Source organism: Ursus maritimus, unplaced genomic scaffold, assembly GCF_017311325.1.
Source record: "Ursus maritimus isolate PB19 unplaced genomic scaffold, ASM1731132v1 scaffold_33, whole genome shotgun sequence".
Lineage (NCBI taxonomy): Eukaryota > Metazoa > Chordata > Mammalia > Carnivora > Ursidae > Ursus > Ursus maritimus.
Window position 1 is genome coordinate 29,915,348 of NW_024425897.1, and position 27,280 is coordinate 29,942,627.

Genomic DNA, 27,280 nt, shown 5'->3' on the forward strand with positions numbered 1-27,280 from the left:
TGATACTGGGAACATTCTTGTTCAGTTGGTAAAACCAGAGCAGGGCTGTCCGACAAATACCGCATTCCTTACGGTGTGATTATGTAGATAAGATCCAACACCTAGGTGTGCTTCTCAGGAAAAATCATCAGTGTATAACTTAAAGTTTTTTCAGTTCTTTGGTACTGAGCCCCTGAAGCAGATGTCTGCCGTGCCATGATGCTCTTCTGTCACCCTCGTCACCCGTGAGGACATGGGTGTGTGCAGAGAAGTGGGAGGCTGGGGAGCGGCCACAGTCCCAGGACGCCGACTTCCCACATTCTCAGCACACAACTGCCAGGCCACGTGCTGCCCAGATGTTGTGCGCTGTTCCTTCTCCATCCCCAACAAGCCTGCTGAGTATGAGTGGTCACCCTCATTTTATAACACAAAGGAACAAGGCTCAGAGAGGGTAAGAAATCACCCGGGGTCTCACAGCTAAGGAGACTAGCTGAAAGTTACTGAGCCCCACTACCCTGGAAACCTGCAGAGGCAGCTGGTCATATCCTAATTCAGGCCTTAAACGGGACACCAGCTGAGAGCTCAGAGGCTTCCAGAGACCCAACATGCTGAACGGCTTCCTCCACCTACTATGCCAGCATCTGCCCCACCGCTGGCCGAGTGCAGGGGCCCAGGCCCACGCACATCAGTGGAAGACAAGTTAGCACCAACAGCTCAGATTAGAGAGACACATGAGCTTCCAGTGAAGGTCAGGGTCGGAATCCCCAACCTTAAATCACTGCTGCTTGTCCAAAAGATCATTTTAAAAGACACTCGAATGCTTGCATATATAACGTTAATGTTTACATACACGTCTGTAAACTTTAACCTTGACCAGTGTCAAAACAAAGCCCCAACCCCAGACGACCACCAGCATGCTGCGGTCCCGGGATGGCAAGCCCTCACCTCGATGCCCTGGAGCTGGACAGCAATGCGCTCCTTCTCCTTGATGGATCTGTGCTGGGTTTCCGTCAGCTGGTGGGACAGGGACACGTTCTCAAGTTTTAGGTGCTCCAGGAGGCCTGCCTGGGTCATCTGTCCAACCTGAAGAGAAAAATTCCACAAGGTAGAAAGATTTCACACGCAAGTGCAGACCGGCATATCCCTGAGGCCGTGACGGTGAGGGTCCCTACCCAGCGATGGCCCCCAGGGGTAGCTGCTCCCCAAGACCCCCCCACGAAGGGCTTACTGCCTACCCTCCTGTCACCCACCGACACTTGGGCCATCTGGGTTGCTTGTGCCTAAGAGGGGCAGGCTGGCAGCCCAGATGTCAGTGGTCAATCCCCCCAAGGCTATGCACTTTGTAGCAAGCAAGACCTAACCAAAGTTCCCAAAGAAGATATATTTGTGAGCCCAAAGGTGAGGGGACTCATCTGGTCGCAGGGAGAGCAGGGACTGGAATCTGCACAAAAAATGACCTGACCAACTATGCCCAGGGGCGCCTGAGTGGCTCAGTGACTTAAGCATCTGCCTTCAGCTCAGGTCGTGGTCCTGGGGTCCTGGGATTGAAGCCCGCAACGGGCTCCCTGCACAGTGGGGAGTCTCCTTCTCCCTCTGCCTCTGCTGCTCCCCCTGCTTGTGCTCTCGCTCTCTCTCTCTCAATAAATAAATAAAATCTTTAAAAAAACAACAACAAAAAGCCTATGACCAGACACATCTCACGCCCTGACCTCTCAGTGCCTGTCTGAGATATTTGCCAGGCTGACCTTGGCCATTCCCAGGAAACAGTCCAGCCCGGGGTCAGATAGTCAGGCCTCCTCTGACCCACCGCCTCTCACACAGAAGCTGCCCAGCATAGCATGTCACCCCAAGATGGGGCTCAGGCCAGAGAAGCCTGCGGGTACACGGATCTGTGACTGGATCTCCCTGCACATTACTTCCAGATCTAATGTGGACACTTCTTGACTTGTGATGCCAGATGTGACCAGAAGTTGTGAATTTTGGGGTCTAAATGGAAGCTACCCAGAACACGAGGAGGCGCCATTTGCTGGAATTGTGTTCTAAGGCAATGAAAGAAAAAAAGACCACCTTGCTCTGTCCTGCCGCCTCAACGTCCCTGGCAACATTTCTGTGTTACCAGGGAAAGAGGGAGGAAATGTCTTCACCCTAATCAGGAATGCTGACCCTGGGTTCTGGAGGTATCTGAGAAAAGCAGTAATGGCTCTCAGACTCTACTGCCCGGGGCCCTCCCTCCACTTCTGTCTTATGTCAAGACACGTAAATGTAGCTTCTTTAAATATTTTATGCCTCATATAAATATACTGTCGCTTCAAGCTTGCATTAACTTGTACAGTGATTTCCAAGTATATTTTAAGTAGAATAAATGCTTACCCACATGGTCCTTTGGCTTAAAACATATGTAACACAAATATAAGAATATTTCTATTTCATGTATTTGTAGACTTGAGGTTTTTTTTGTGTTTTTTTAAGGAGCATTTGGTGAAGTTAGTATTTTACATCTACTTAAATAAAGTTTTAATTAATCTGTAATATTTTATCTGGACGAAGGAAAAAAGGGAGAGAGAACAAAACCTATAGCTGAATTCAAAAAGAAGACAGAGGCTGACCGAGGCACCATTTGGCATCCTCACGATCTAATCAGTCCAAAGCACCAAGATGTGGAGCAAAGTGCATTTCAGGCACTTGCCTACGATCCTGAGCGCCTCTGGAGCACAACAGGCCCAGAGGGAGAGGCCTCAGGGAAAAGCACAGGGCAAAGTATTACTCCATGGGCCTGGACGGTCACACGCTCCCCCGCTCCTTGTGAAGCGTCGGAGGCGGACATGCCTGCACCCCCAACAAAATGGAGAGAAACAAGAGTGTTCATGGGGAAAGACCTGGTGCCCAAGTCGCTGCACCAAAGTGAAGCTCCAACCAGAGGGTGACACAGGCTGAGCTCTGCGCGTGTCAGAAACGACCCAGGAGGGCAGTGACCAGGGCACGGGAGCTGGTATGAGAGTGCTGAGACCCAGGCAGACACACGGCTGAGAGCTGGATTTAAACCACGGGAGGCAACCCCCCCGCCCCGGGGGGACTCGTCACAGCTGTGGGCACAGGAGGGGATTTCAGAATTGAAAATGTGCAAGCAGAAGCTGCAAGGCTCCTGGTGTCAGAAGGTCGTGGAAGGTGCAGACTACATGCCATTTTTAAAAAATGTATCCATAAAATCTAAAAACAGAGAAACTTTTTAATTTAGGAGAAAGGCACCTGTTCCCCACGGGACACGTCAGGGGCCATACCTGGATGTGGGCCATCTCGCCTTGCAGTCTGACCCGGGCCTCCTGGGCCAGGGCGAGCTGCTGCTGGTACCACTGGCGCACATGCTGCAGAGATGAGATCTCGGCCTGGGACGCCTTCAGCTTGCTGCTCAGGGTGGCTCGCTCCAGCTGCACCTGCTGGAGCTGGTTCTGCAGGGCCGTCATCTGTTGTCGCAAGTCATGCACTGAAAGCAAGCAAGCAGAGCAGCTCAGAGCACCTGCTGCATACAGGAGAGCCTGCAGCTCTGCACGGACACGCCAAGCAGAGCCAGGCTCTTGGCAGAGAGCGAGACACACAGCCAACTCTCATTCACACTGCAATTGCGGGTGCTGAACCACAGCTCCCCGGGGGGAAAGAGCGGATCTACGGATCAATACACAATCTTGTTTGATGTGTGTGTGAAGCACCTTATTTAGTCTATAGTGCTGCTTCATCAACACTGAACTCACAGCCAACAGCACGATAACTCATGCCTCAACAAAGCTCACCTAACACACATATTCTCTCCATAAAACACATCACAGACTTCTTGTGCTAAGAGCACATGACCGTGTTTGGAGTTCCTTTTAAATAGTAAAACCACCCTAAAAAGCATAAAGATGCAAAGGAGGTGACGCTCAACCGTAAGAGGGCACCTGCTCAGCTGGGAGTGAGCGTGCTGGGCAACACCCCGCTTGCACAGAACGCTCCTGCCCACAAGTGACCGAGCTCAGTACTGCCTTGGGGTTACAGACAAATTTGAGTGAGCCGGGGAATTCACAATTAGGGATCCACGGATACTGAGGGTCAACTGTGTGCCCACAAAGCCACTGTGGGTGCTATAGATCTGGTCTTCGAATGGCCTGATGGTACCTGTGTCGATACACAGAATGGTACTGTGCTGCTTCCTTCACTAAAACCCACTGGGGGACTGATCTAGTCAACTCTTAACACTGATGAGGGCAGAGGGGGAGGAAAGGAGGAGACAGGAAGTCACCACAACCAAGCACGCTACAAACAAAACTGGTCAAATACTCTAAAACTAAAATTATACCCAACATTTAAGAAAACACTTACCATTTTAAAGTCCATTTCCAAAACTTAAAAAACAAACAAAAATGATAGTGTAAGAGGATCCACGATCCCTTATCAGAAATTCGTGGGGCCAGGTGTACTTCAGAAATTAGGGTGGTGGCGCTTTAGAAAGGCCATCCCAGTCCAGAACACAGCAGACACGCCCTCGGCTCCCCGTAGGGGCACTCATACCATGTGAGTCCCAGTCAGCTCTGCTGTCCAACGAGCTCTGGTCAGGTCAGGCCTTGCAAGCCAGACTTAAACATTATTTTGGTGCTTGGAACTTTTTGGATTTTGTAATTTTCTAAAGGGACCGATACCATGAAATGCTCAAAGACTGAAAACAGTCTATAGTTGTGCTTCTCAGCTAATACTTTCTTCTTTCTAGAACCAGGATAAAGTCTCTGCGACAGTACTTTGTCACTTCTTCTTTTATGTCATCACATCTGAAACCAATCTCACAGCCTTATGCGGTCCTGCACAGCAGCCCCCTACACCACCCCCACTGCTATGCGAGAGGAACCTCACCCACCCAGACTGCACTGGATGATCTAAGACCCGGGCCCACCTTCGATCTCCCAGCGCCACTCCCCCGCCCGTCCTCCTCCTGTCAGCCAGCACAGAGATGTTGTGAGCAGGCAGGTGGCTGTCTGGGCACCTGGTGGGGTGTGCGGTACACGTCCCAGGATGAGAAGACAGCGTGAGGGAAGGGCCACAACGGGTTCTCTGTGCACAGCCTGCCACCAAGTTCCCCTGACACCACTATTTCATTTGTCTCTCATTCCATAGGTGATGCCCACAGGGATCCAGCTACGGCAAAAACTGAACTTATGGTACAAAATTAAAGGTTTACTAATCCACCACAGCAGTGTTGCTTTTAAATATTTTAAATAGAGGACGCCTGGGTGGCTCAGTTGGTTAAGCGTCTACCTTCAGCTTAGGTCATGATCTCAGGGTCCTGGGATGGGCCCCGCATCGGGCTCCCTGCTCAGTGGGGAGCCTGCTTCTCCCTCTGCCTGCTGCTCCCCTGCTAGTGCACACATGTTCTCTCTCTCTCTCTCTCTCTCAAATAAATAAATAAATACATCTTTGAAAATAAATAATAAGTATTTTAAGCAGAACTGCAATTCTGAGGAATAAGCAGGGAGCTCTAGCCCCTTGAATGACAACGAACTTTGAAGGCAAAGTGGAAACACTACTACCAACTACCAAGTCCGTTTCTAAGACCTAAGCCATGCCCCTTTGCTACATGTGCAAAAATGTACAGAATTCCATGCACTCAACCAAGAACGATCCTTACTTTAGAGAAGTGGACAGCTTGTATATAAACTAGCAGGGACTACAACGTCTCCAGCATATGGATACAACAGGTCAGTCCCTAGAGCAGACGCGGTGGGCGCCCCCCATCAGGCCACGGCTTGCTGCACTCCTCCGCAAGGACTCAGGAACAGAGCGCTCACCTGTGCTGTCCCTACTGAGGATGCTGCCCTGCATCTCTTCTACTTTGGCCATGAGTCTCTGGTACTGCTCCTCCGCCACCTGCAGGTCGCTGTTGGACAACGCCAGGCTGGCGTTCTTGGCTTCCAGCATGTTCTGCAGGTCAGTCATTGCTCGCTCCAGGTCCCAGCAGGACTGCTTCAAGGTGTCCACCTCCGAGCTGAGCGAGTCCTGCTTCTGCTGGCTGCTGTGGCTGTGCTCCACCTGCGCCTGCAGCCTTGTGCTCAGAGCCGCCAGCTGTGCCTGCAGCTCTGCCTTCTCTTTAAGTGCCTGGAAAGACCCCCGATCAGAAACGGACTTTCAGAAAATGAGCCACTTCCACCCTGTGCATTAAGAGGGCCACCAAAATGAACAAGCGAGACAGAGGGGAAAGCACCATGTTTCCCATGCTTCCAGCTGCTCTAACATGATGGCTCTCCCAAAAGAAGGGAGGTTCTCCAAAGAGGCCACAGAGGCAGGAGGGGCGACCACGGAGTCTGTTCACTCTCTGCACAGCAGCACCTGAGCTGTGCAAGCAGCTGCTCACCAGCAAGGATGCTGGAAAACACGTTTGTGCAAAACACAAGTGCACCGGCGTGCACGCACACACACAAAGAAAGACTCCCAGGAGTGCTGAGGGAACCCACAACACCAAGCGCTGCTAGATTCAGATCTGGGGGCACGCCTGCAGGGAAAGACCACCTCCTACTACACGAGAAGGGCTCTGAGGGTCTCCGGCCAGGGCCACGGGGCACAGAGCACACAAGGCACCACAGGGACGCTGTCTGTAGGATAAAGCAGGAGGTGAGAGGGAAGGTGGGGCCTTGACAAGCCCCAGGCCCCAGGGCAGCAGAACATCCAAGAGACAACAGGGGAAGGGCACGAGCCCCATCTGCCATCAGCATCTCCCACCTACCCGAACGTGAGTCTATCGGGGGTGTGGCCGGGAATTCCAAAACGCAAAGTGGGCCAGACAAATGCACACCAACACACACGAGAAGAAAACCAACATCAGCACGACAAACATCAAATTCAACAAACGGAAGAACAAATAACCCCCAAGATCGAGTTAACTGAGCAAATAAGCGAGACTTTGCAGAACTTGGATTTTTACAGAAGCCAGAAAGGATCACACCCATCACAATTCACACAACGCAAGAGCAAATCAGTATCCCAGGAGGAAAAGGAGGGACAGTAAAACAGAAGCAAACAAAGGTTCCGACATCGTTCTCGGGGCTGAAGGTGCGGATGAAGCAAAAATGCGTCTGATGAGGTGACATTCCAAAGAGGGACACACAGCAGAAGTCATGTGCCACCAAAATTCACCTTCATTCCCAGCGACCACCTCCTCAGTCGACACAGGTCTATGTGCACAGAGGGGTCGGTCTGTGTCCCAGGACCACGTCACGCAGAAAACCGCGTCAGGCACGAGGGGCACGCCGGGCACAGCCACACCTCTGCGCCCCCTACTCAAGCACCCACGTGGCCATCACACCACCTCTGTGCCTCTGCGCATCCCCCACTCTCCACACCAAACCGAGAGAGCTGGATTCCACCGAACAGATTTACCCTGACTGTCAAGAGGAAAACTGAAAATTAAGGGATAGAAATAAACAGATACAGCAAAATTCACATCAGCAAAAGCAGAAGCCACAGCAGAGAGAACTGAAGGGACAAAAACAACGTTACCATGCCAGAAGAGTGAAATCTGCCAAAAGGACTGTTAGGTATCTATCAGTCAAGCTAGGACAGGGATACAGGGGAAACTGAGGCACGCAGTCAGACGGGAAACGAGCGCACTTCTTCCTGAGGCTGACAAAGCAAGCGGTCAAAGGGAGAGGACACGGAAGCTGGCTCCTGCTTCCAGGTGTCGCACACCCGCTTCAAAGCTGCACACACTGGCCCGCCCGAGCGTCCATTACCTGACTGGCCTCCGCGGACAGCGCCTCCAGCTGCCCTTCAAGCCTCATCTTGTCTTTCAGGGCCTGCAGCATGGCGTCGTGGGTCTCGGCAGCAGAGCTTTCCAGGGACACGCTGAGGGACGAGGGCACGGAGCATCAGGCACCTGAGGTCGCAGGACGCAGCTGCGCTCCTCCTCACCTGCCCCGCGTCTCCAGGCACCCACACCGCTGCTCCTCTCCCCCACGTTTTTTTAAGTTAAAAGACTTAAGTCAAGCACTAATGCTCTTACAAATGCTACCAATAAACACCCCCATGGAGCTGGAATGTCCTTACTGAAACATCAGCCGGGGGAAGCACCCGTGCAGTTTTAGAGACACGTCTGCACAAATAGTGGAAAACAGCATTATCTTAATAATGGAAATGGTTACTGATCTATTCCGTTTCTTACAAGGCAACAGAGTTGTGCGTAAATGAAATGTTGAAGACTAAGCACGTCATTGGAAGAGCAGAACAATGCTGTCCGTCAGCTCTGGTAGTGAGGGGCGGTCTGCAGACGGCACCCACCTGCTGCAGATGCTGTCTGTCCGACTCCGTGTCTCGCCATTGACCTCCTGCCCCCGGTCTTGGTGCTCGGCTGCTGCGGCCTGGAGGACATCTGTGATGGAGGGGAACTGGCCCAGTGCACCAGCAGCAATCTCTTGGCCGTTGACCACATAGGATGCTTCTCGAGTGCCCATGGTGTTCACCAGAAGCCCGCTCACCCCACGGGTAGACATGCTGCTGTGGGAGGAGCTGTCACTCTCATTCCCATCGGCCTCAGACATGTTGTCACCGGTCAGGGATGCGTTCTCCAGGTGGTCATCAGCCTCAGGACATAGGCTAACCTCAGACACCACGGACGCCACACTGCTGTGGTTCTGCTTCAGAGAGCCCCTGGCAGAGTCTGCAGCCGGAACATTTCCACCAGAACTCCCAGTACCTGCGTCTTCAGTTTTGTAATCAGCCAGAGACCGAATTTTGCTTGATTTGGAACTTTTTTTCCCCTTAGGATGTGTCAGGAGCCCTAAGCTGCCCACCTTCGGGCCTCGAGGGACACTGGTGCGCAAGAAGGAATACTCCTTTGTCAGAGCCACGGCACTGGCCCGGGGCAGGGCTTCTGGGTTCAGCATGAGTTCCGGGTCGAGTGTGCTTGACAGTCTCGTTCTAGTCGCAGGCTGACTGGACTGAGAAAGAAAAGTACAGAAATGATGAAACCAGCAGTGCTCAAATACTGCTCCCCAGAAAGGCTGTGCCAAGTACCCTCCCTGCACAAACCCTCCGCACACCAGCTCCACACCCAGTCACCGGTCCCAGCACACACCTCTCATAACTGTGACTTGGCAACGTCTTAAAACTTCTACCACAGCAAGTCCCTCTTCACAACCCTACTCTTAGGAGGCTTTCCTGGCAGTCCTCCTGCATTCACTCTTCTCAACAGACTTGAAAATGTTCAAGTTGTTATTATTATATTTTAAAGATTTTATTTATTCAATTGTCTCAGAGAGAGAGCTAGAGAGAGGGCGGGCAAGCACGCACAAGCAGGGGGAGTAGCAGGCAGAGGGAAAAGCAGGCTCCCCACTGAGCAGGGAGCCCAATGTGGGACTCGATCCCAGGACCCTGAGGTCATGACCTGAGCCGAAGGTAGACGCTTCACTGACTGAGACACTCAGCCACCCTGTTTCTAAACCATTTCTACTGCCATTTTAATTTAATTCTTAGATATTTTATCATTTTATTGTTGTAATTATTATCTTTTCCCACTAATTTTATAACTAGTCATATTAGGATAACTATTGATTTTTCATATTTGTATTTTTAACTGACAATATTCTGAATCATTATTTTAATAATTTTAGAATATTTTAATAAATCTATTATAATTTTTTCAGGTGATCCTCTAGTTTTCCAAGTTATTACCAAGACCTGCAAATAACAACATTTTCCCTCTTTTTCAGTATTTTTATCTCTTACTTTTCTTATATTATTATGTCAACTAGAACTTCCCAAAGGGCCTTAAAGGAGATGGAGGATGATGGCAGACGTTGTTCCTTGCTGCTATTTCGTAAAGATTTTATTTATTTGAGAGAGAGAGAGAGAGTGCCTGTGAGCAAGGGGAGGGGCAGAGAGGGTGGAGGGAGGAAGAGAGAGAGAATCTCCAGCTGACTCTGCACTGAGTGTGGAGCCCAGTGCAGAGCTCCACCTCACCACCTGAAAACCACGACCTGAGCCAAAACCAGGAGTCGGACACTTGACCAAATGAGCTCAAGGCGCTCCCCAGTTGCTTTTCAAAAGGACTTTCTCTAACAGAGAAATAGCCAATCCTATGCTTATTCCATAAAATCAGTGCAATCGCGATAGGGCAAGGGGACAAGGTGGGGAAAGGGAAACATCTCAAAATGATACTGGGATGCGACGGGAAGAACAAATGAGCAAAAATGGCTGGAAAAGAGTCAGGGTGTAGGGCAATGGATAGACGGGCCAGTCCAGATCCTAACACAGACTGTGAAACCTCAGTAAGTAGACCCACTGAGAACTGAAAAGCAAAAGACAGGCAGACGACACCAAATGCAGCCCAGAAATCCATCCAAGTACAGGTGGGCTGGCAGACGTTCAAGCTGCCACGCAACAAAGCAGGGCTACAGCTGCTGAGGGGACAAGCAACGTGAGAACCGACCCGCTATCCACAGAGGGGCGAGTTCCCACCTCTCACCATCATCCAACACATAGTTAAAGAACACATTCTAAAATACTTTTTAGGGGCGACTGGGTGGCTCAGTCGTTAAGCGTCTGCCTTCAGCTCAGGGCGTGATCCCTGAGCCTGCTTCTTCCTCTCCCACTCCCTGCTTGTGTTCCCTCTCTCGCTGGCTGTCTCTCTCTCTGTCAAATAAATAAATAAAATCTTTAAAAAAATAAAATGCTTTTTATACTATCTTATACTTTTTGTATAAGAAGAAAACATTGGCGAACTTATTTATAATCCTCAAATGGGAAGATCCTTTTGAAATATGACATAAACCCCAAAAGAAGTAACAGCAAAGATAGAAAATTTTGACTACAAATATTTAAAACTGATGTGCAGTGAAAAATACACCTGAGAAGTAGTTAAAAGATATGTCAAACAGGGAAAAAATATTTGCAATAAAGATGAAAAAGGGGTAATTTCCCACATATGTCACTTATGTAGCAAAAAGAGGCCAAAAGAAAAATGAGCAAAGACTGACAAAGATACACAAACATGGCGCATCTGGGAGGGTCAGTCGGCTGAGTGTCCAACTTGTGGTTTCAGCTCAGGTCACGGTCTCAGGGTCATGGGATCGAGCCCGACGTCAGGCTCCGCGCTCAGTGGGAAGTCTGCTTGAGATTCTCTCTCTCCCTCTGCCACTCCCCCACTAAAATAAATAAATCTTCAAAAAAAAAAAAACCACACAAACCACTAACACATAAAAGGTGCAAACTGCTAGGAGACACTGTTGTTCTCACCTGTCAGAGGACAAAATCTAATTTTTGTTATTTTAATGCTCACAAGGACAACACTGGCAGTGTCATTCTGCTAACTGGAATATAAGCCAGCCCAGCCTATCCAGAGTGCAACGAATATCAAACTAATACAGAGAACCTTTACCTAATAATCTGACGTTCAAGGATTCGTCCACAAAAGTCCACCAAAGCACAAAACACTCACTGCAGCACTGTCTGCAATTTCAGAAATCTAGAAACAACCAGGGGCACCTGGGTGGTTCAGTGGGTTAAGTGTCTGCCTTCGGCTCAGGTCATGATCTCAGGGTCCTGGGATTGAGTCCCACATCCGGCTCCCTGCTCAGCGGGGAGTCTGCTTCTCACTCTCCTTCTGCCCCACACCTCCCCACTCCTGCACTCACACAAGCAGGTGCTCTCTCTCTCGCACAGTAAAATCTTTTTTAAAAAATACAAAAATTGAGAAACAACCAAAATATCAATCAGAAGAGGTTGCTAATGAAATGCTGGTCCACGCGCTATTGTGAAGGATGACAGCACTCAGCACATGGTGAGAAGGGCAGGCAGTGTGAAGAACCGACCACCATTGAGGCATAACAATGTTTTCAAAGTGTTTATCAGACTGTAAACAGGACAGAACTCTTACTCACCATGACTGACTCACATGTGGCATGTGAATGTGGGGTCTGAGCTATGTTCCTCGTGTAAGCGAAATATTCCCAAAGAAGTGTCCTTCTGCTCCTAGTTTAGTTTCAGTTGCTTATTTTGCATACTTTGATTTCTACCAAATTCCTGCCTTTTAGCACCTGCTGGACGGTCATAAGCCCCTTCACAGGGACCGACCACCATAATGAGTTCTGGCAGATTCTCCCATTCTAAGCTAACCCGTACTCAGAAAAACCTCGCTCGGCAACCTGCGCTCTTCCACACGCTGGCAGGTGGTGCCGACTGGTCATGAGCATTTCACGTGACACCCAGGAGCACAGCAGTGGGGAGCACAGCTCGGCGTGCAGACAGGCAGGTTCAGACCCCCACGCAGCCAGCCATTCCGCTCTGAGCTTCAATGACAGCCACTCCTTGAAGGGCTAAGGAGGCCTAAACAAGACTCTGGTCTGAGCACAGGACAGCACCCCCCAGAATGCACTCTGCTTCCGCTGGCCCTGCCCCGAGAGTCTCTGGAGTGGGACAGGTGGTGGTTCTCATACCAGCATCTTGCTGCCCACCTGCCTGCCTTCTTCAGGGTGTGGGCGGCTGAGCACGCAGGGACCATAAGTTGGTCAGAATAGCATGAGACAAATGCAATGCCCATTTCCATCACTTGAAGAGAAGTTATCTTACTGAAGACTAAGGAAATATCCTTCCATTTAAACCATCAGTTATGCATCTATATCATTTTTTTAAAGACTTTTTATTTATTTCTTTGACAGAGATAGACAGCCAGCGAGAGAGGGACACAAGCAGGGGGACTGAGAGAGGAAGAAGCGGGCTCCCAGCAGAGGAGCCCGATGTGGGACTCGATCAAGGAACGCCGGGATCACGCCCTGAGCCGAAGGCAGATGCTTAACGACTGCGCTAGCCAGGCGCCCCTATTTTATATCATTTTTAAAGACAAGAAATGATGCTAAATTTCACATGTGGAATCTTACACAGAACTCCTGACACATTAATCGCCTAATATTGGACGACCCAGGCAGGCCTCCAGGAGGTAGACTGAGGACAGGCCTCTGGGAAGCAGAGTGAGAACAGGTCCCTGGAGGCAGGGTGCACAGGCCCTGGCCGACAGTCACTGTCTGGTCTATATTCTGACTCTCACTTCACCGCTGAGTGACCTCTGATAAGCCCCTTACCTACCTGAGCCTCGGTTCTTCTTCCGTAGGGAACTGAACACAGTGCCTGGCACGAAATGATGACTAGCTGCTATCGCTGTAACTTCTGCTGGGCCATCGGGACACACCCTGAAAGCCCCTGCCCAGGCAGAAGAGCCTGGTGGTGGCTCCTCCAGCTCACTTACATTGGCTTTGGAGCAATGACACCTATAACGTCACAGTACCCTCCTGGGAACACAAAGAGCCTGATGGGGACATGTCACCACTAAATCACTCACTGAAACCGTGTTTAAAGGTTAATTTTAATTTTAAATCCTTTTAATTTGAAATTCTCAAGTACACAAAAGTTGGACAAAGTATGAAACACCCAAACCCAACTGCCCAGTCATTTGATATGATCAAAAAGACTGTGCTCATTAGCATGCCAACAAAAGTTTCCTACCTGAACAGAACTGACGTCAGCATATACTCATCAAATCCACGTGACGTGGCACATGCTCTGACACTGTACAGACCACCGGTCAACAGACGCTACAGTGCTCACGAAATAAACCTAGAACTGACTGCTCAAGGAGGGAGAAAAATTATACCCAAGTACTTGCAGTCTCAGCTTTTCAAATGGCAGATACAGGAATCAAATATGCTCAACTACAGGGAAGGCGGCCCATATGGGACAGGAGCCACAGTCCTGCTATAGTCTTCCCGAAGGGTGGGAACTGCAGAGAGAAGTGATCTTCCCAGAGAAGCACAGGCCATCCCAGCACACACAAACCAACGACAGGTAGGTCCTAGAAATGCTGTCGAATTTCTCTTTCCCACACATGAAGTTCCCCATTAGCTTGTTCAAGTCAGGGAGACTCACTCTTTCCTGCTGGCGCTTCACCCTGTACTGTCTGAGCTGTTCTTCCAGCCGTTTCCGAGCCTGAAGGCGGACCTGCTCCTCCTTCTCCAGGGGCAGGGAAGCCTCTGTCGAACCTGCGGTGAGGAAATGATCGTTTAAAAACTCATAAAGCACCAGGGCACAGAGGACAAACCAGAACAGCAGGTAGGCTGTTTAGCGTTCCATTACCAATTAAATATGATTTAGCTTCCAACAATGCTTCGCCTTCTAGTTTGAAAGAGCTATTTCCTGATGGAGAGACAACCGGGAGCCCTGCACGTGCATGGGAGAAGACCCACTGGCAAAGCACAGGGTCTGTGCTCACACCACCCGCATGTCACTCCCCACAGGAATCCAGCTGGAAAACGGACACAGCTCACCCGTGACTTGCAGCAACACGAGAACTAAATCTAAAGTCAGTGCCAGGGCCCTCAGCTCCCACGCAGCTCCAGCTGTGCTCGGGAGGTCGCACAGCAGCACGTGGACAGTCGCATCCACACAACTGTACTGAGGGATAATCCGAGCACGTGGTCAAGGGACACCAAACGTGACTTCCTCACAGTCGCATCTGCGGACACAATCTGACCCATGGCTTATCTAATTCCCACAGCGAGTCCTGTTACAGTCAAGTTTTGCAAAATCGAAAGGCACTCATACAAGCAGTACTCAGACATTACCTACTAAGGAAAAAAACTGTTCACAGTGACCCATTCGGGACTCACCTCAAAGTGAAGCCCGAGCAGGAGTCCCCACGGGGCCTGAGGCTGGTTACCTCAGTTTCCTGACAGAGACAACTCCTGTCCAGGGGCCAGACTCAAGGACAGGAGGGGAAATGAGAACTTTTTGGCCAAAAACAGAATTGAGAATATCTCAAAACCCTAATCTTTTATTTTGGGTAATAAAAGGGCTGAACAGTGAGCAAAAGGAACGACAGCCACAGGATTCTTTCACACTCAGCCATGCACCTGGAATGCTGCCAAGGACACAGGCAGGGTCAGCTCCCACACTGATGAGAGCAGGAACATGTCCTCATTTAGCCACTTCACAGACACCACCTCCTTCAGATGTGGACTCTGAGAAGATAAGCAGCTGTGGTTTAAATCATCCCTAAAGCCTCAGGGGCGCCTGGGTGGCTCAGTCAGTCCAACGTCCAACTCTGGTTTCAACTCAGGTCACAATCTCAGGGTCGTGAGGTTGAGCCCCGGGTCAGACTCCACGCTCCGCCAGGAGTCTGCTGGAGATTCTCTCTCTCCCTGTCCCTCCCCTGACTTGCAAGCACGCACCCCCCCCCAAATAAATAAAAATCTTAAATAATCTCTAAAACCTGCATAATTGCTAGGAACCCATCAAGTCATTACTAATGTGTGCGTTTATCACTGGAAAGGTCTACTACTTTTCACAAGGCTAAGGGACCCACATGGCAAAAACCTAGGGGTCTACAGCCTCAAGCACGGAGCCCAAGTCAGCAGACTCAGGGCTGGGTAAATACTCGCCAAGAGGGGCAGCTGGCAGCCGCAGAATACTGCCATGTAGGTACCTGGGGTTAGGGCTCACAAATCCCTACAATCAAGAACCCAGACTCATTATATGACAGCTCTGGACTTCGATGTTGACAGTTAAAAGTTATTTTATTTTTTTAAAGTAAGCTCTACACCCACATTGTGGGGCTTGAACTCACAACCTCGAGATCAAGAGTCACACACTCTACCAACTGAGCCAGCCAGGTGCCCCTAAGTTTACAGAAATTTTAAAAACACATTGCAGCCCTAGTAAAATAATGCCTGTGAAGAAAAGGGCAAACAATCCAAAAGAAAAATGGGCCAAACAAATCAACAATTCACAGAAAAGAATTGGTAAATGGCCAACAGGTAAAAGATGCCCAAATGATCAGGGAAGTGTGAGCTCCAAACTAAAGTACCGAAGAAGTGTTGTGGCACAGCCAACAGGCTGGTGAAACTGAGAACAGTGCGTGCCCAGGGGGAGCCCAGGCCTCTCAGGGTCGTTAGCGGTATAGCGAAAGGACTGGGCACGATGGAAAAAAGATGCCATTGCTTTCGACCAAGTATTCTGCTTCTGGGATGCAGTCCACAGAAATCAAAGCACGAACGCTGCTGGATACGTGTCCCACAGCGCTCTCCGCAGCGTTAGTCATGCTGGCCGATGGAACAGACACAGAGACCCACCCGGCCACGCCACAGGCTCTTGACCAGCCTTCAAAGAATGAATCTGCAGTTGCATCAGACAGAGTGGGGGCAATCTCCACATGATAACACCAAACAGGAAATATGACCATCTAATCCCTTCTTTAAACACAATGACTGAAACTTGGCTGTTTGCAGGGCCATAAAGGATCATGTGAGAATGTGGCTCGCTAGCAGGGGAGTGGTGTGAGAGGTAGAAACGGCATGTGTGGTACGATCCCATTATGTAAGATCGTGTGTGTCTGTGTATGACAAACGTGTTGGAAAAAGGCCTGGATGTTTCCAGGGCTGACGGGCTGCCACTCTGTGACCTGCTCACCCCTGGGTCCCCACGCTGATTAAAATAATTCAGAAAAGAAAGCTGTCGAACTTCAACTCCCCGATGACTGTTTGCTCACCATCCTGGGAAAAAAAAGACATGCCGCACAGTCCTTTAAATCCAGACCTGGAGCAGCATCCCCAGTGTCAACCATGAAGAAGTGTATTTTCTCTCTAAAAGGGAGCCACTTGTTCAATGCACAACCCAGCACAGTGATACATCGGTGATGACAGAGGGACGAGCAGCAAGCCGGTCAAGGCACGTGCCTCTGAAGGGTGGTGAGTAACAAGGGAGGCAGGAGGAGGGTTGGGGGAGAGCGGGGAAGAGCCCGGTGGGAACAGATGCTTACACAGTTGCGTTTCTTGCATAGGAAGACTGAGTCTGAGAGACTGCAAAGCTTCTTTTCTAACACTGCCCTCAGCACTAGTCCCCTGAGACTTCCTTAGGTTGTCATGGAAACCAGCCACACCTGGAGAGGCATCGGGACCCCCTGGGCTTGTGGGGGGACCGAGAGATGACGGGTCTGGGAACGGTGACGTCGGCCCATTCTGACAGGTGTCGCCCTTGCTGGGTACATCCGGGCCTCCTCCACCGTCTGAAGCTCTGTGTACCTGGATACTGGCACCTGGAAAAGAGAGCATGCTGGGCTATCATGGTTTTAACAACTAGATCGAGTTGTTTTTCAGACACGCAGCTAACACAGGACAGAAGGGACTGTAGATGCAGGAGCATGAGCTATCTCCACGCCCCATGAGACCGTTTGCTCTGGGAGGAGAGCAGGCCTCACTCTCCTCACATAAGTGGGTGGTATCGGACAAGCAGCTCAACTGCTCATCTGTGGAACCGAGATTGTGGGATTTAAGTAGTAATGTCTCCTTTTCATTTAAACAAGACCAATGAGAAATCCCATGAATGTCTGGTTTTAAAAATAGAAAAAGGAAATAAATGCTAAAAACAGAGCTGACAATGTTCCTAACAGGCACTGGAAACAGCACGCTAACCAGAGCCACAGCCTCGCGCTTACACCAGGGCAGTTCCAAAGTTGTTTCAAAACGTAAGTTTATCCTGCAAAATGAGAAATCTAAGGCAAAGAGGTACAGTAACTGATCCGAACAACTAAGGCAGAGTCAGAGTCTGTACTTCTGTTTGATGAGAGTTTGCTAATTAAAAACCCAAGTTTAACCAGCGATGACTATACACCCGCGTACCCAGCTCAGTTTCACCCACTAACATCACTATACACAGATTTGTCATACACTAACTGAAACCTATTTCCTTGTCTGAAGAAAAAAAAAGACTTCTTACAATTAAATGATTTTTACCTTCTCTGCCCCCTCACCCCAGTAAGGGAGCCAGTTGGCAGTCAAGAACCAAGACGGCGCCTGGAGGGAGGAAGGGAGGGTCCAGGGGCCTCTGGGTGTGGTTCTGGAGGTTCCCAAGGGCAGCAAGGTCCCAGCCTCCCACAGGGATCCACGTCACTTGGATCCCTGGACGTACCCAGGATGCATCCAAGAAACTGCCCTTTGCCCAAGGAAATTCAAAATGGGTTTCTGACACTTGACATGTGAGCTCCAACCAATACAGCGATTCACTGTCACACTTCCCTGAGAGTAAAAACCATAGAAACAGGGCACCACAGACTCAAAGCAGAATGAGGACACTGGACCACAGCCCTGACCTGATCGTCTGCTCTCATGCAAACATCCCTTTGGCTCCATGATGGGTGAGGCGGAAGGGGAGCCTACATTTCAGATACAAGGTAATCAGGTCAATACCACTTTCTGATGGGCTTATAGATCCGGGAGAGTCTCTACATCTTCCTGTTCACATGACAAAATAATTTTTTGAGCATTATATTGCACTTTAAAAAAATCTAGAAGGCGGCCCCAAAAACATTAAGACTATTATTCCCAAACACAAGTCAAATCCTGGATAAACAAGTAACAAAGATGACGACACAATGACAAAATATGGCTACTACCACTTCTCGCTGTGTCTGAGTACTTGTGTCTTATGCACCATTTCTTTCAGGCCTCACAACTACCCTCAGGTGCGTGCACCGTTCATCTTCCATTTACACAAGAAGTGAAATGAGATCAAATGAGAGCCCTGCTTGAGGGCTCACTGTCTCAGTGACAGATCTAAGAGCTGGCTCCCTGTCTATCCTGCTGTTGAATCCCTGGTCTTGGGCCCCTGCTGTTATCAGCCCTGCCTGGCACTGAAGGAGCACTAATCAACAAAACCATTCAGATGCAGGATCACTTGCAAGAGCAGAATGCAGTTTCTGCCAGCAAATCGGTAGGTACAGACTCTACGACCTCCAAGCACACATCGCACCGACCCTCCTAAACAGGGAGGGGCATAAGAACCGAGTGAATAATTCACCCTGTAGTTCTGACACACGAATAACCCACCAGCTAACATGCAAATGTGGTCCAGTAATCCTTAGATCACTACTGGACCACTTCTGGATCCCAGTTTGTAAAACTTAGGCAACCCACCAACAAGAAAGGTAGGATGCTAGGCAGGGAACAACGCGGCAATGAAGACGCACAGAAGTCTTGAGGGGAAACAACGCCGCTGCAGCCTGCTGGAGCAGAGCACAGGACAGCTCCTGCTCTACTTAACACGCACGGTACTTGATTTCCAGTTGCCACCAACTAAGAAAGAACACTCACCTGAGTAGTAAAAACACTCTGAACATAAAGTTCGTTATGGTCTTAAACACCACAGTCATGTTCCAAAATGCAAGAGGACCCACGTCCTCCTATTTAACGGCAAAATGTCATCAGCAAAGAGTAACCGGTGACTTACACTGGGCTTCATCCCACTGGTCAGGCAGCGCCGGTGAGCCTGGGGGCTGGGGGAGGGCCTCCGGGTCAGCTGGGGTACCACTGCTGGCTCCGGCTGGCATCCTGTCCATGGTCAGAACAGCACAGGCTGGGCTGAGTCTCAGGGGCTGCAAGTGAGCTGCTGGCAGGTTCAGTTTCGGCCATCAGCAGGAGCCAAGAGCTTCTGGGAAGAACCACACTAGGCCTTCCATTCTGGGGAGATCTAAAGTCTCATAAGTGGTTTGAAATCAAACCAAGTAATATCATGATACCTGATAGGAGGGAGAAAAGAAAGAAAGAATTACGAATCTTCATTTGTCAGATTTGAATAATAATTCCAGGACTAACATTTGGCTCCCAACTCACATCTATATAATAAACACAGATTTATTCATTCAGCAGACAACGCTTCAGTACCTACAATATCCCAGGTTTTGAGGATAAAATGCTGAACCAGCCAAACCTGGGCCTGTTCCTGAAGGTGCTTAGTGTCTGCACTGGTGCTGGCTCAGGGCCATCCTGCCCAGCGGAGCTGGAACTGGAACTGTAAACACCACAGGGAGCCTCCGAGCAGAGGCAGGGCTTGGTAGGCTGAGGAACGGAGTTATTTGTTAAAATTTAAGTAATCTGAGTTAAACAACCACATGTGACCAGTGACGTCTGTACTGGACACGCAGGCCTAAGCACTCACAGGGCTCCCAGGGCAAGCCCCCCTCCCAGGAAGCCTGACCTGATGGTTGAAGACGCAGGTGCACAGAACGTGGACACCGTACACTGTATCGGGGCAAGCACAGGGAGATGAGGACACATGGAAAGGAGCCTCCATGGAATTGGGGTCCAGAGAAGGCATCTCACAGCAGGTGACCAGTCTCGTCTTTCATTTCTGTCAGGATCAGCTTTTAGCCCATCCTGCGAGGCTTAGTTCAAGGGAGGAAAACTCCACCCCAAGTTCAGCAGCTGGTTACCGTTTTGGAAGCGTACTGAGGACATTCATAACCTGTTCCTCGTCATCAGATAAGGCTGGAGCCGCATGCATTCTGCACAAATGTTGGCATTTACTTCCTTTAAAATAAGTTTCACACTATCCTATTCCGGGTTTCATGAGTTTCAGGACAAAAATTTATAGGACTTCCTTCTCCAGCTTACAAATCCCACACAGACCTTTCAGATAGGGGCCTGAGCAGTGGCCACACAAGGCGGGGGACTGAAGCCGACGCCACAGCAGGAGGGTGCCGGCAGGCTCTTTCTCCACAATCCTCTCTTGCCGTACCTCATGACCAAGCAGCCACTGGTGGCTGACATAACCTGGTCTCCCCATGATCGAGGCACTAGTGATGGCAGTGTCCCCCCGTGTAAACCAGGAGTGTCTGGCTTGCAGCTCTAATCATCCACACATTCCACTCTGCTGCCTGGCACCCTAGAGGCCAAAGAGGCTATGGGTCAGTACCAGTGCTGGTAAGAATATGAAACGGTTGGGGCGCCTGGGTGGCTCAGTCGTTAAGCGTCTGCCTTCGGCTCAGGGCGTGATCCCGGAGTCCTGGGATTGAGCCCCACGTCAGGCTCCTCCGCTGGGAGCCTGCTTCTCCCTCTCCTACTCCCCCTGCCTGTGTTCCCTCTCTCGCTGTCTCTCTCTCTGTCAAATAAATAAAATCTTAAAAAAAAAAAAAAAGAATATGAAAAGGTTATATGTACATTAAGAGTAGAACCAGCACTAAGGACTGTACTAGAAAGAACAGGATAGAACGTGTGACAACAGGGGTGACGACAATCCAACCAGCTAACAGAAAAGCACTGGGTGCCAGTGTGGCTCAGTGTCTCACTTACGTAAATATTTGAAGACTGAAACAATACCTGGATCACAGAAATGAAGAGAGTTACGTGACGCTGTCTGCAGTGAGTTTGCTATCTTGTTTTTGTCTCTACAATAATCAGTAACCTCTTTCATCCCCAAAGCCTTTCTGGGGTGGGGTAAGGGGTGGAGAGACAAACAGGCTCTTGGAGGCTCCACACCTGTCCCTGCACATCCCACAGGGCCCTCCAAAAATCACCGTTCCACAGGGTCCCAGCTCCACGGAAAACCACTTGGCTACTGTAGATGGCTGATCGTATAGAGAAGATACCCACAAAGCAAGGCAAGGCATACGAGCAGCAGGACAGCCAGGCTGTCCCCTTCATCGCACGCCTGCCACTTCAAGAACATGCAGCAACACAGTGGAACGCGGGACCAACTGTCATTCACAGGGCATACTGTATGTGCTGCCCAACCCGAAACGTTCCTTCACAAAAGAAAATGTTTGCATTTTGCCTTCGAATTTCCTTGTTTCTGTCCTGTGGGGGTACGGGTGAAGGTGTGTAAATCATCTTTCCCTATGATGCCTGAAAGGGTAGCAACAGCAGATGAGTGCTTTTCAGGCAGAAGCTGGTTTCTCTGCCATGGATGCGTCCTCCCCCTTGACCACCAGGCAAATTCCCAAGGACCCTTGCATGTCTACCATTCGGCATTGCTCTCAAATCTCTCCTCGGCATCAGGTAAAGCACCTGTCCCACTCCCTTCTGCCATCGAGATAACCCTTCTGTGCACACCACCCTGCAAATGTGTGTGTGCCCATCTCCTCCACCATGCTGCAGGAACCTCGGAGGCAGAAGTCACTGCTCCAAGTCTGCCCCTACCCCTTAAACATGCCCTACTCTGAGCTGTGCTCAGCGCAGGCTACTGACTTCAATCTTTGGCTTTGCCAAGTTCCACCCCTTAGCAACCAAGCTAGTGGCCCCACAATACAGTGTTTCCCTCCTGAACACCAATGCTGCCTTTTCAAATACAGAAGAACTCTAACCATTCCTACTGAAAACACGTGGAAGCTACAGTTCCAGTGAGAGACAAAGAATGCCCCTGGAAGTTATCAAGTGGCAGAGCAGCATGTAATGGCCACATCCCAAAAAGGCAACGTCACCTGGATAAGAAGGAAGAGCAGGCGGCCAGACAGACTTCACTCATGTACTAGAGACAGAATATGCCAACCGGACAAGGGAAGGCAAAGCGGCCGCCGAGGAGCCGTGGAGAACGCGCCACCGAGGTAGGCAGTGACAACACTGGACCCTCACACTGCCCGGGAAAGAGGAACTCTGGCTGAGATGTTCAGGTTCCACCAAACATGGAGACAAATGGGTCAGGCCGTCTAAGCCCGATGCCATCACATACTCATTTAATTCCCTTTATTTGGATTTCTTAAAAAACAAGAAACCTGCTGAACCTGAGAGTTCCTACCCGCTTCAGAGCTGGATGATGGAGCCCTCCACAATATGAGACCCTGGGCCTGGGACGTGTCCTGGTAACTCTTAAAGATGGCTCCTGTTCACGTGCAGCTCCTCCTGCAGCCAGACAACAGACAGAACTCACTGCCCAGAATGGCCTCTGGTGAGGCGGCATCTCCCTGTAGGTAATAAGATGGCATTCTCTGTCTGTCCTCAGTCTCAGGTGAACGTTACTTAGCGTGACTCAGTCGTCAGGGTCTCATTCCCTCACCACTGACAAAAAGAGGGCAAGAAGGGTCAGAGAGCTGGGAGCACAGCACAAGGAAGCTGTTATTAGTAACATACATTCCAGTTCCTGATTTAAAACAAAATTACAATACCAGTCTTATCACAGCAGCATTTTTGACCACCTGTACCCTGCCGTTTCCTGGAGGGAAGAGACAGGGCAAAGTTATGCCTTATAATGTGTTCGTAACTCAGAATTCACGCCATCTGACATCGAGGGACTTCATACCAAAAAAACTGGCTCAGGCAAGTGTGTGTGACTTCCGGCTTTCCCCATACAGTGGGTGACGTGAGTGCCAGATACACACGAATAGCTCCACGTACCCTGCCTTGTTCAGGTTGTTTCCACTGGCAATTACAAACAGCACGGCCAGAGAGCAAATAGGACTTCCTCAAGAAGATAACGTCTTGCTGAGGCCACACCAGTCACCACAGGTAAACAGGGGCCGGTGTGCAAAGCCTCTGCAGAGCAACGCTGTGGAAAGGGTGGGCTCCAGTGTCAGCCCCGACTCCTGCAACCTCAGCTGCACGGTCCTGGCAGACTTCTTAACCACTCCTAGCCCACTGCCTCATCAGTGAGATGATGAGAAAAAGAATACAAAATTTTGCCAAGATGAAACACAAGGCACAGGTCCGTCCCACACCCTCAATAAATGGTCAGTGTTATTATTAGCGTTGTTTTCTCTTCAGCGTTTGCTTATCAAAACTGACAGGTAAAGCCAACCGAAGATATTCTCGCTTAGGAACGTACGCTGTTGAAAACTGGCCAGAAACAAAAAAATAAAAAACGCTACTTTTGAATCTGAGTAATGTCAGATGATTTTTATTTTCTTTTCCTGACATTCGAGGTACGTGAACTGAAAGCTCTGGCTCCAGAAATCGTTTAGCAACACTAAAGGAACGACGTGAAGTGTTTTAAATGTGTGACTCACCTGTAAATGGCAGACTACGTCCCAGCGGTTTTTAATCACACTGACAGTAAAACCCAGGCCTGAGCATGAACTAGGAAGCGGTCGGCCACCCGGCTCCTCCCTGCGCTGCAGCCCTGTCCCCCGTCATTTTCCTCCCTTCTCATGACGACCTCGACATACTTCTTTAGCGAAGTCCCCCGAGGTTACTCCTCCCTCGGGGTCACCACACTGCTGCTCCTTCTGCCCGAAACACTCTCGTCCCACAGTTTTGCACGACTGGCTTCTGGCCACGGAGGCCTTCCCGCAGACCCAGCCCATCCTAGGGCCGCACTGACGTGCCCATCGCCCCCCTGCAGCCGAGTTCAGCGCGTCCCAGGACCTGCAGTGCACAGCGCCTGTCACACCGCTAACACCCGCCAGAGCTGTCCGCCGGCTCCGGAGGTCCAGGGGCCGCGCCTGGCCGCGCTGCCTCGGGCAAGGACCGCGCTCAGCCCCCCGGAGCTGGCCGGAGGCGAGGTGCAGGGACGGGCGGGCAGCTACAGGGACTCCCTGCAGCCGACAGCAGGTCACGTTTGTCACCTCTGACAGAAACCGCGCCCCGTTCCGCACACGCAGCGCTCGGGAAGGGCTCGCCGGGCGGGGATTCAGGAGGCCGGCTCCGGGCCCCGAGGCTACCAACGGCGAGCTGCGGGACCGACGCGGGGCGTAGCCGCTCCGGGTGGAGCCGCGGCCAGGCGGCCGCGTCCGCCCAGGCCCCGGCGCCCCTCGCCCACCGCCTGGCCTCCGCCGCGACCGCGCCGCCGCCCCCCGGCGACCCCGCGCCCTCCCAGGCCGGAGTCCCAGGCCGGGCGCTTGCCCGCGACCCTCACCCGAGCGCTGTGGAAGCCTCGGCGGCCGCCGGCCGCACTGCTCCAGCGGAGACGTGGCCGCGCGAGGGGCGGGGCGCGGCGCGTCAACGGGCTAGGACCCCCCGGAAACAGCCTGCGCGCGCTGCCTCCGTTCCGGAAGACAGACCGTCCTCTTCTGCTAGCTAACAGCCGCTCTCGGCCCGGGCTGCCCCGACCGCAGGGTGGGACTCGAGAGCCCACTCACAACGGGCGCGAGGCTGACTTCAGAAAGCGAGTCTGCCAGTCTCTCCCTTACGGAAATGCAACTTGTGGACTTGCAGGGCCAACTCCAGCAGGAAGCTAAACGAGCGAACTTCCGGCGGAAGTGGCGTGGCCAGGGCTCGGGTCCCCGCCCCTCCCAATCTGTCAGGCTGTGGGCGTGGTCACCCCCGCCCCGCCGCGGCCCCGCTGTGGGGCGTGGCTAGGAGGCGCTGGCGGTGGGGGCGGGGCGATGGGCGGTGTCCGGGCCGCTGGGTGGGGCGGGTGCGGGGGTGTCTCCGCCGGCCTCGAACCCCGAACGCCCACCTCCCACGGCGCCAGTTCTTGTTTACCGCAAGGTGCCGATGCAGAAGTGACTCCTGGGGCGCCGCATTGATGTCCTACCTCTTCGGCAAACACGGCAACGTCGGCACGGGCCGCGAGGTGGAGGCGAAGGGTTTCCCTTGTTCTGTTCTGGGTCTGAAATCGTTCCGGTGCCGTTCTTTGAAAACCCTGTCCTTCCTCCATCGACTTGCTTTTGCCGCTTGTCCAGAGTCGGCCGCCTGCGTGTGCGGTGGGGTGTTTCCGGCTTGTCCACTGCTTGTGGCTGATGTCGGCTGTCGCCTACCCCGCCTGCCCCGCAGCCGCCCGCGCCCCGCAACCGCGGGCCCCGACGCCGGGTTGGGCATTTCTCCCGCTTGCTCTTTTTCAGGATTGTTCCAGGCATTTGCGGACCCATGCCCCCCATATAAATTTTAGAATAAACTCGACTGTGTCTATGAAAATCCTTCCTGGGATTGTGATAGAATTGCATTGAAACTATAGAACAATTTGGGGAGGAATCGACATCTTTCCTGTGTTGAGACTTTCAATCCGTGAATGCGGTATGTCTCCCATTTATTTAGGACTTCTGTGACTTCTTTTGACATTTTGTAATTTTGATCACACCGACCCCGTACATGTCGATACCGAAGTATTTAATTTTCTTTGCAGTAATAGTAAATGGTATTTAAAGTTTGGTTTCCACACGTTGTTAGTATAGAAATGTAGTTAAATGCTGTGTGTTGATCTTGTATCCTGAGAATTTGCTGAACTCACTAGTTAGTTCTAGGAGTTTTTCTTTTCTTACTTTTTTTTAAAAGATTTTATTTATTTGACAGAGATAGAGACAGCCAGCGAGAGAGGGAACACAAGCAGGGGGAGTGGGAGAGGAAGAAGCAGGCTCCCAGCGGTGGAGCCTGATGTGGGGCTCAATCCCATAACGCCGGGATCACGCACTGAGCCGAAGGCAGACGCTTAACAACACCCCTCTAGGAGTTTTTCTTATAAATTCCTTGGAATCTTCTACATGACCATCATGTCATCTGCAAATGCAAAATTTAACTCCGAATGATCATGGACTTAAGTGTAGAAATGTGTGAAACTATAAAACTTTCATAAGAAAACAGAAGAGAAATTTCAGGACTGAGGGCTTGGTAAAGTGTTCTTGGACATGATACCACAAAAGAACAAAATGAGTAAATTGGACTTCACCAAAATTAAACACATTTCTTTTGAGAAAGATTCCGCTGACAATGAAAAGACAAGCGACAGATAGTTAACAAAAAATATTTGGAAACCATATATTTGATAAAGGACTGGCACCTAGAATATATTAAGAACTCCCAAAACTTAAAAAAAAAAAAGCAGTTACGAGATAGGCCAACATATGCAGAGGCATTTCACCGAAAAGTATATACAGATGGCAAAGGAGCTTGTGAAAGATGTGCAACACCACCCGCCATTATAAAAAATGTGAATTAAGACCGCCTGGAAAACGTACTACACACACCAATCGGAGCAGCTAAAATAGATAGTAGCAATACCAATGCTAGCAACGATGTGGAGAAACTAGAGTTTTCATCCTTTACTGGTGGGACTATAAAATGGTACAGCCACTCTGTAGATTGGCGGGCGGTTTCTCTAAATTAAGCATATACTTGAGTGTATGACCCAGCAACTGCACTCCCGGATATTTACCTCAGAGAGGAAGGGAACTTAGATCCACACAAAAACCTGGACACTAGTTTTACCATAGTTTTATTTGTAATAGCTCAAAACTGGCAGCAACCAGGATCCGACCACAACGGATGAATGGTTAGACAAACTGTGGAGCATTCACACCATGGGACTCCCTCCAGCAATAACCAAGGGACTGTCGATACATGCAACAACTTAGACAAATCTCCAAGGCATCATGTTGAGGGGAAAATCTCAACAATACCCTATCACATGCTTTCACGTACATGGTATTTGTGAAATGATATGATTAGACAGATGGAAAGCAGATTACTGGTTGCGGGGGGGGGGGGCGGCTAAAGTGGGCAGGGGAGAGGTCTTCGCGGTGAGAGCGATTCTGCATCCTGAGCTGTACACACGAACGTCTTTCCGGGTTTTGAGATCGTACCACAGCTGTGCGAGGTGCCGCCAG

General features: G+C 50.6%; 1 protein-coding gene across 1 annotated transcript in view; it reads right to left on the bottom strand.

The window, feature by feature from the left end:
• The window catches only part of GOLGA3 (golgin A3), a 42,409-nt gene extending 17,506 nt beyond the window's left edge, over positions 1-24,903 (bottom strand). Inside the window, exons 1-9 of the mRNA XM_040620068.1 lie at positions 24,595-24,903; positions 19,261-19,549; positions 16,916-17,071; positions 13,909-14,021; positions 8,272-8,930; positions 7,728-7,839; positions 5,790-6,096; positions 3,258-3,460; positions 925-1,062 (exon numbers count right to left, since the gene is read on the bottom strand). Of these exons, the coding sequence (XP_040476002.1) occupies positions 925-1,062; positions 3,258-3,460; positions 5,790-6,096; positions 7,728-7,839; positions 8,272-8,930; positions 13,909-14,021; positions 16,916-17,071; positions 19,261-19,369 (1,797 nt within the window). The 5' untranslated portion in view covers positions 19,370-19,549; positions 24,595-24,903. The remainder of the gene's footprint in view (positions 1-924; positions 1,063-3,257; positions 3,461-5,789; positions 6,097-7,727; positions 7,840-8,271; positions 8,931-13,908; positions 14,022-16,915; positions 17,072-19,260; positions 19,550-24,594) is intronic.
• Positions 24,904-27,280: the final 2,377 nt, after the last annotated feature.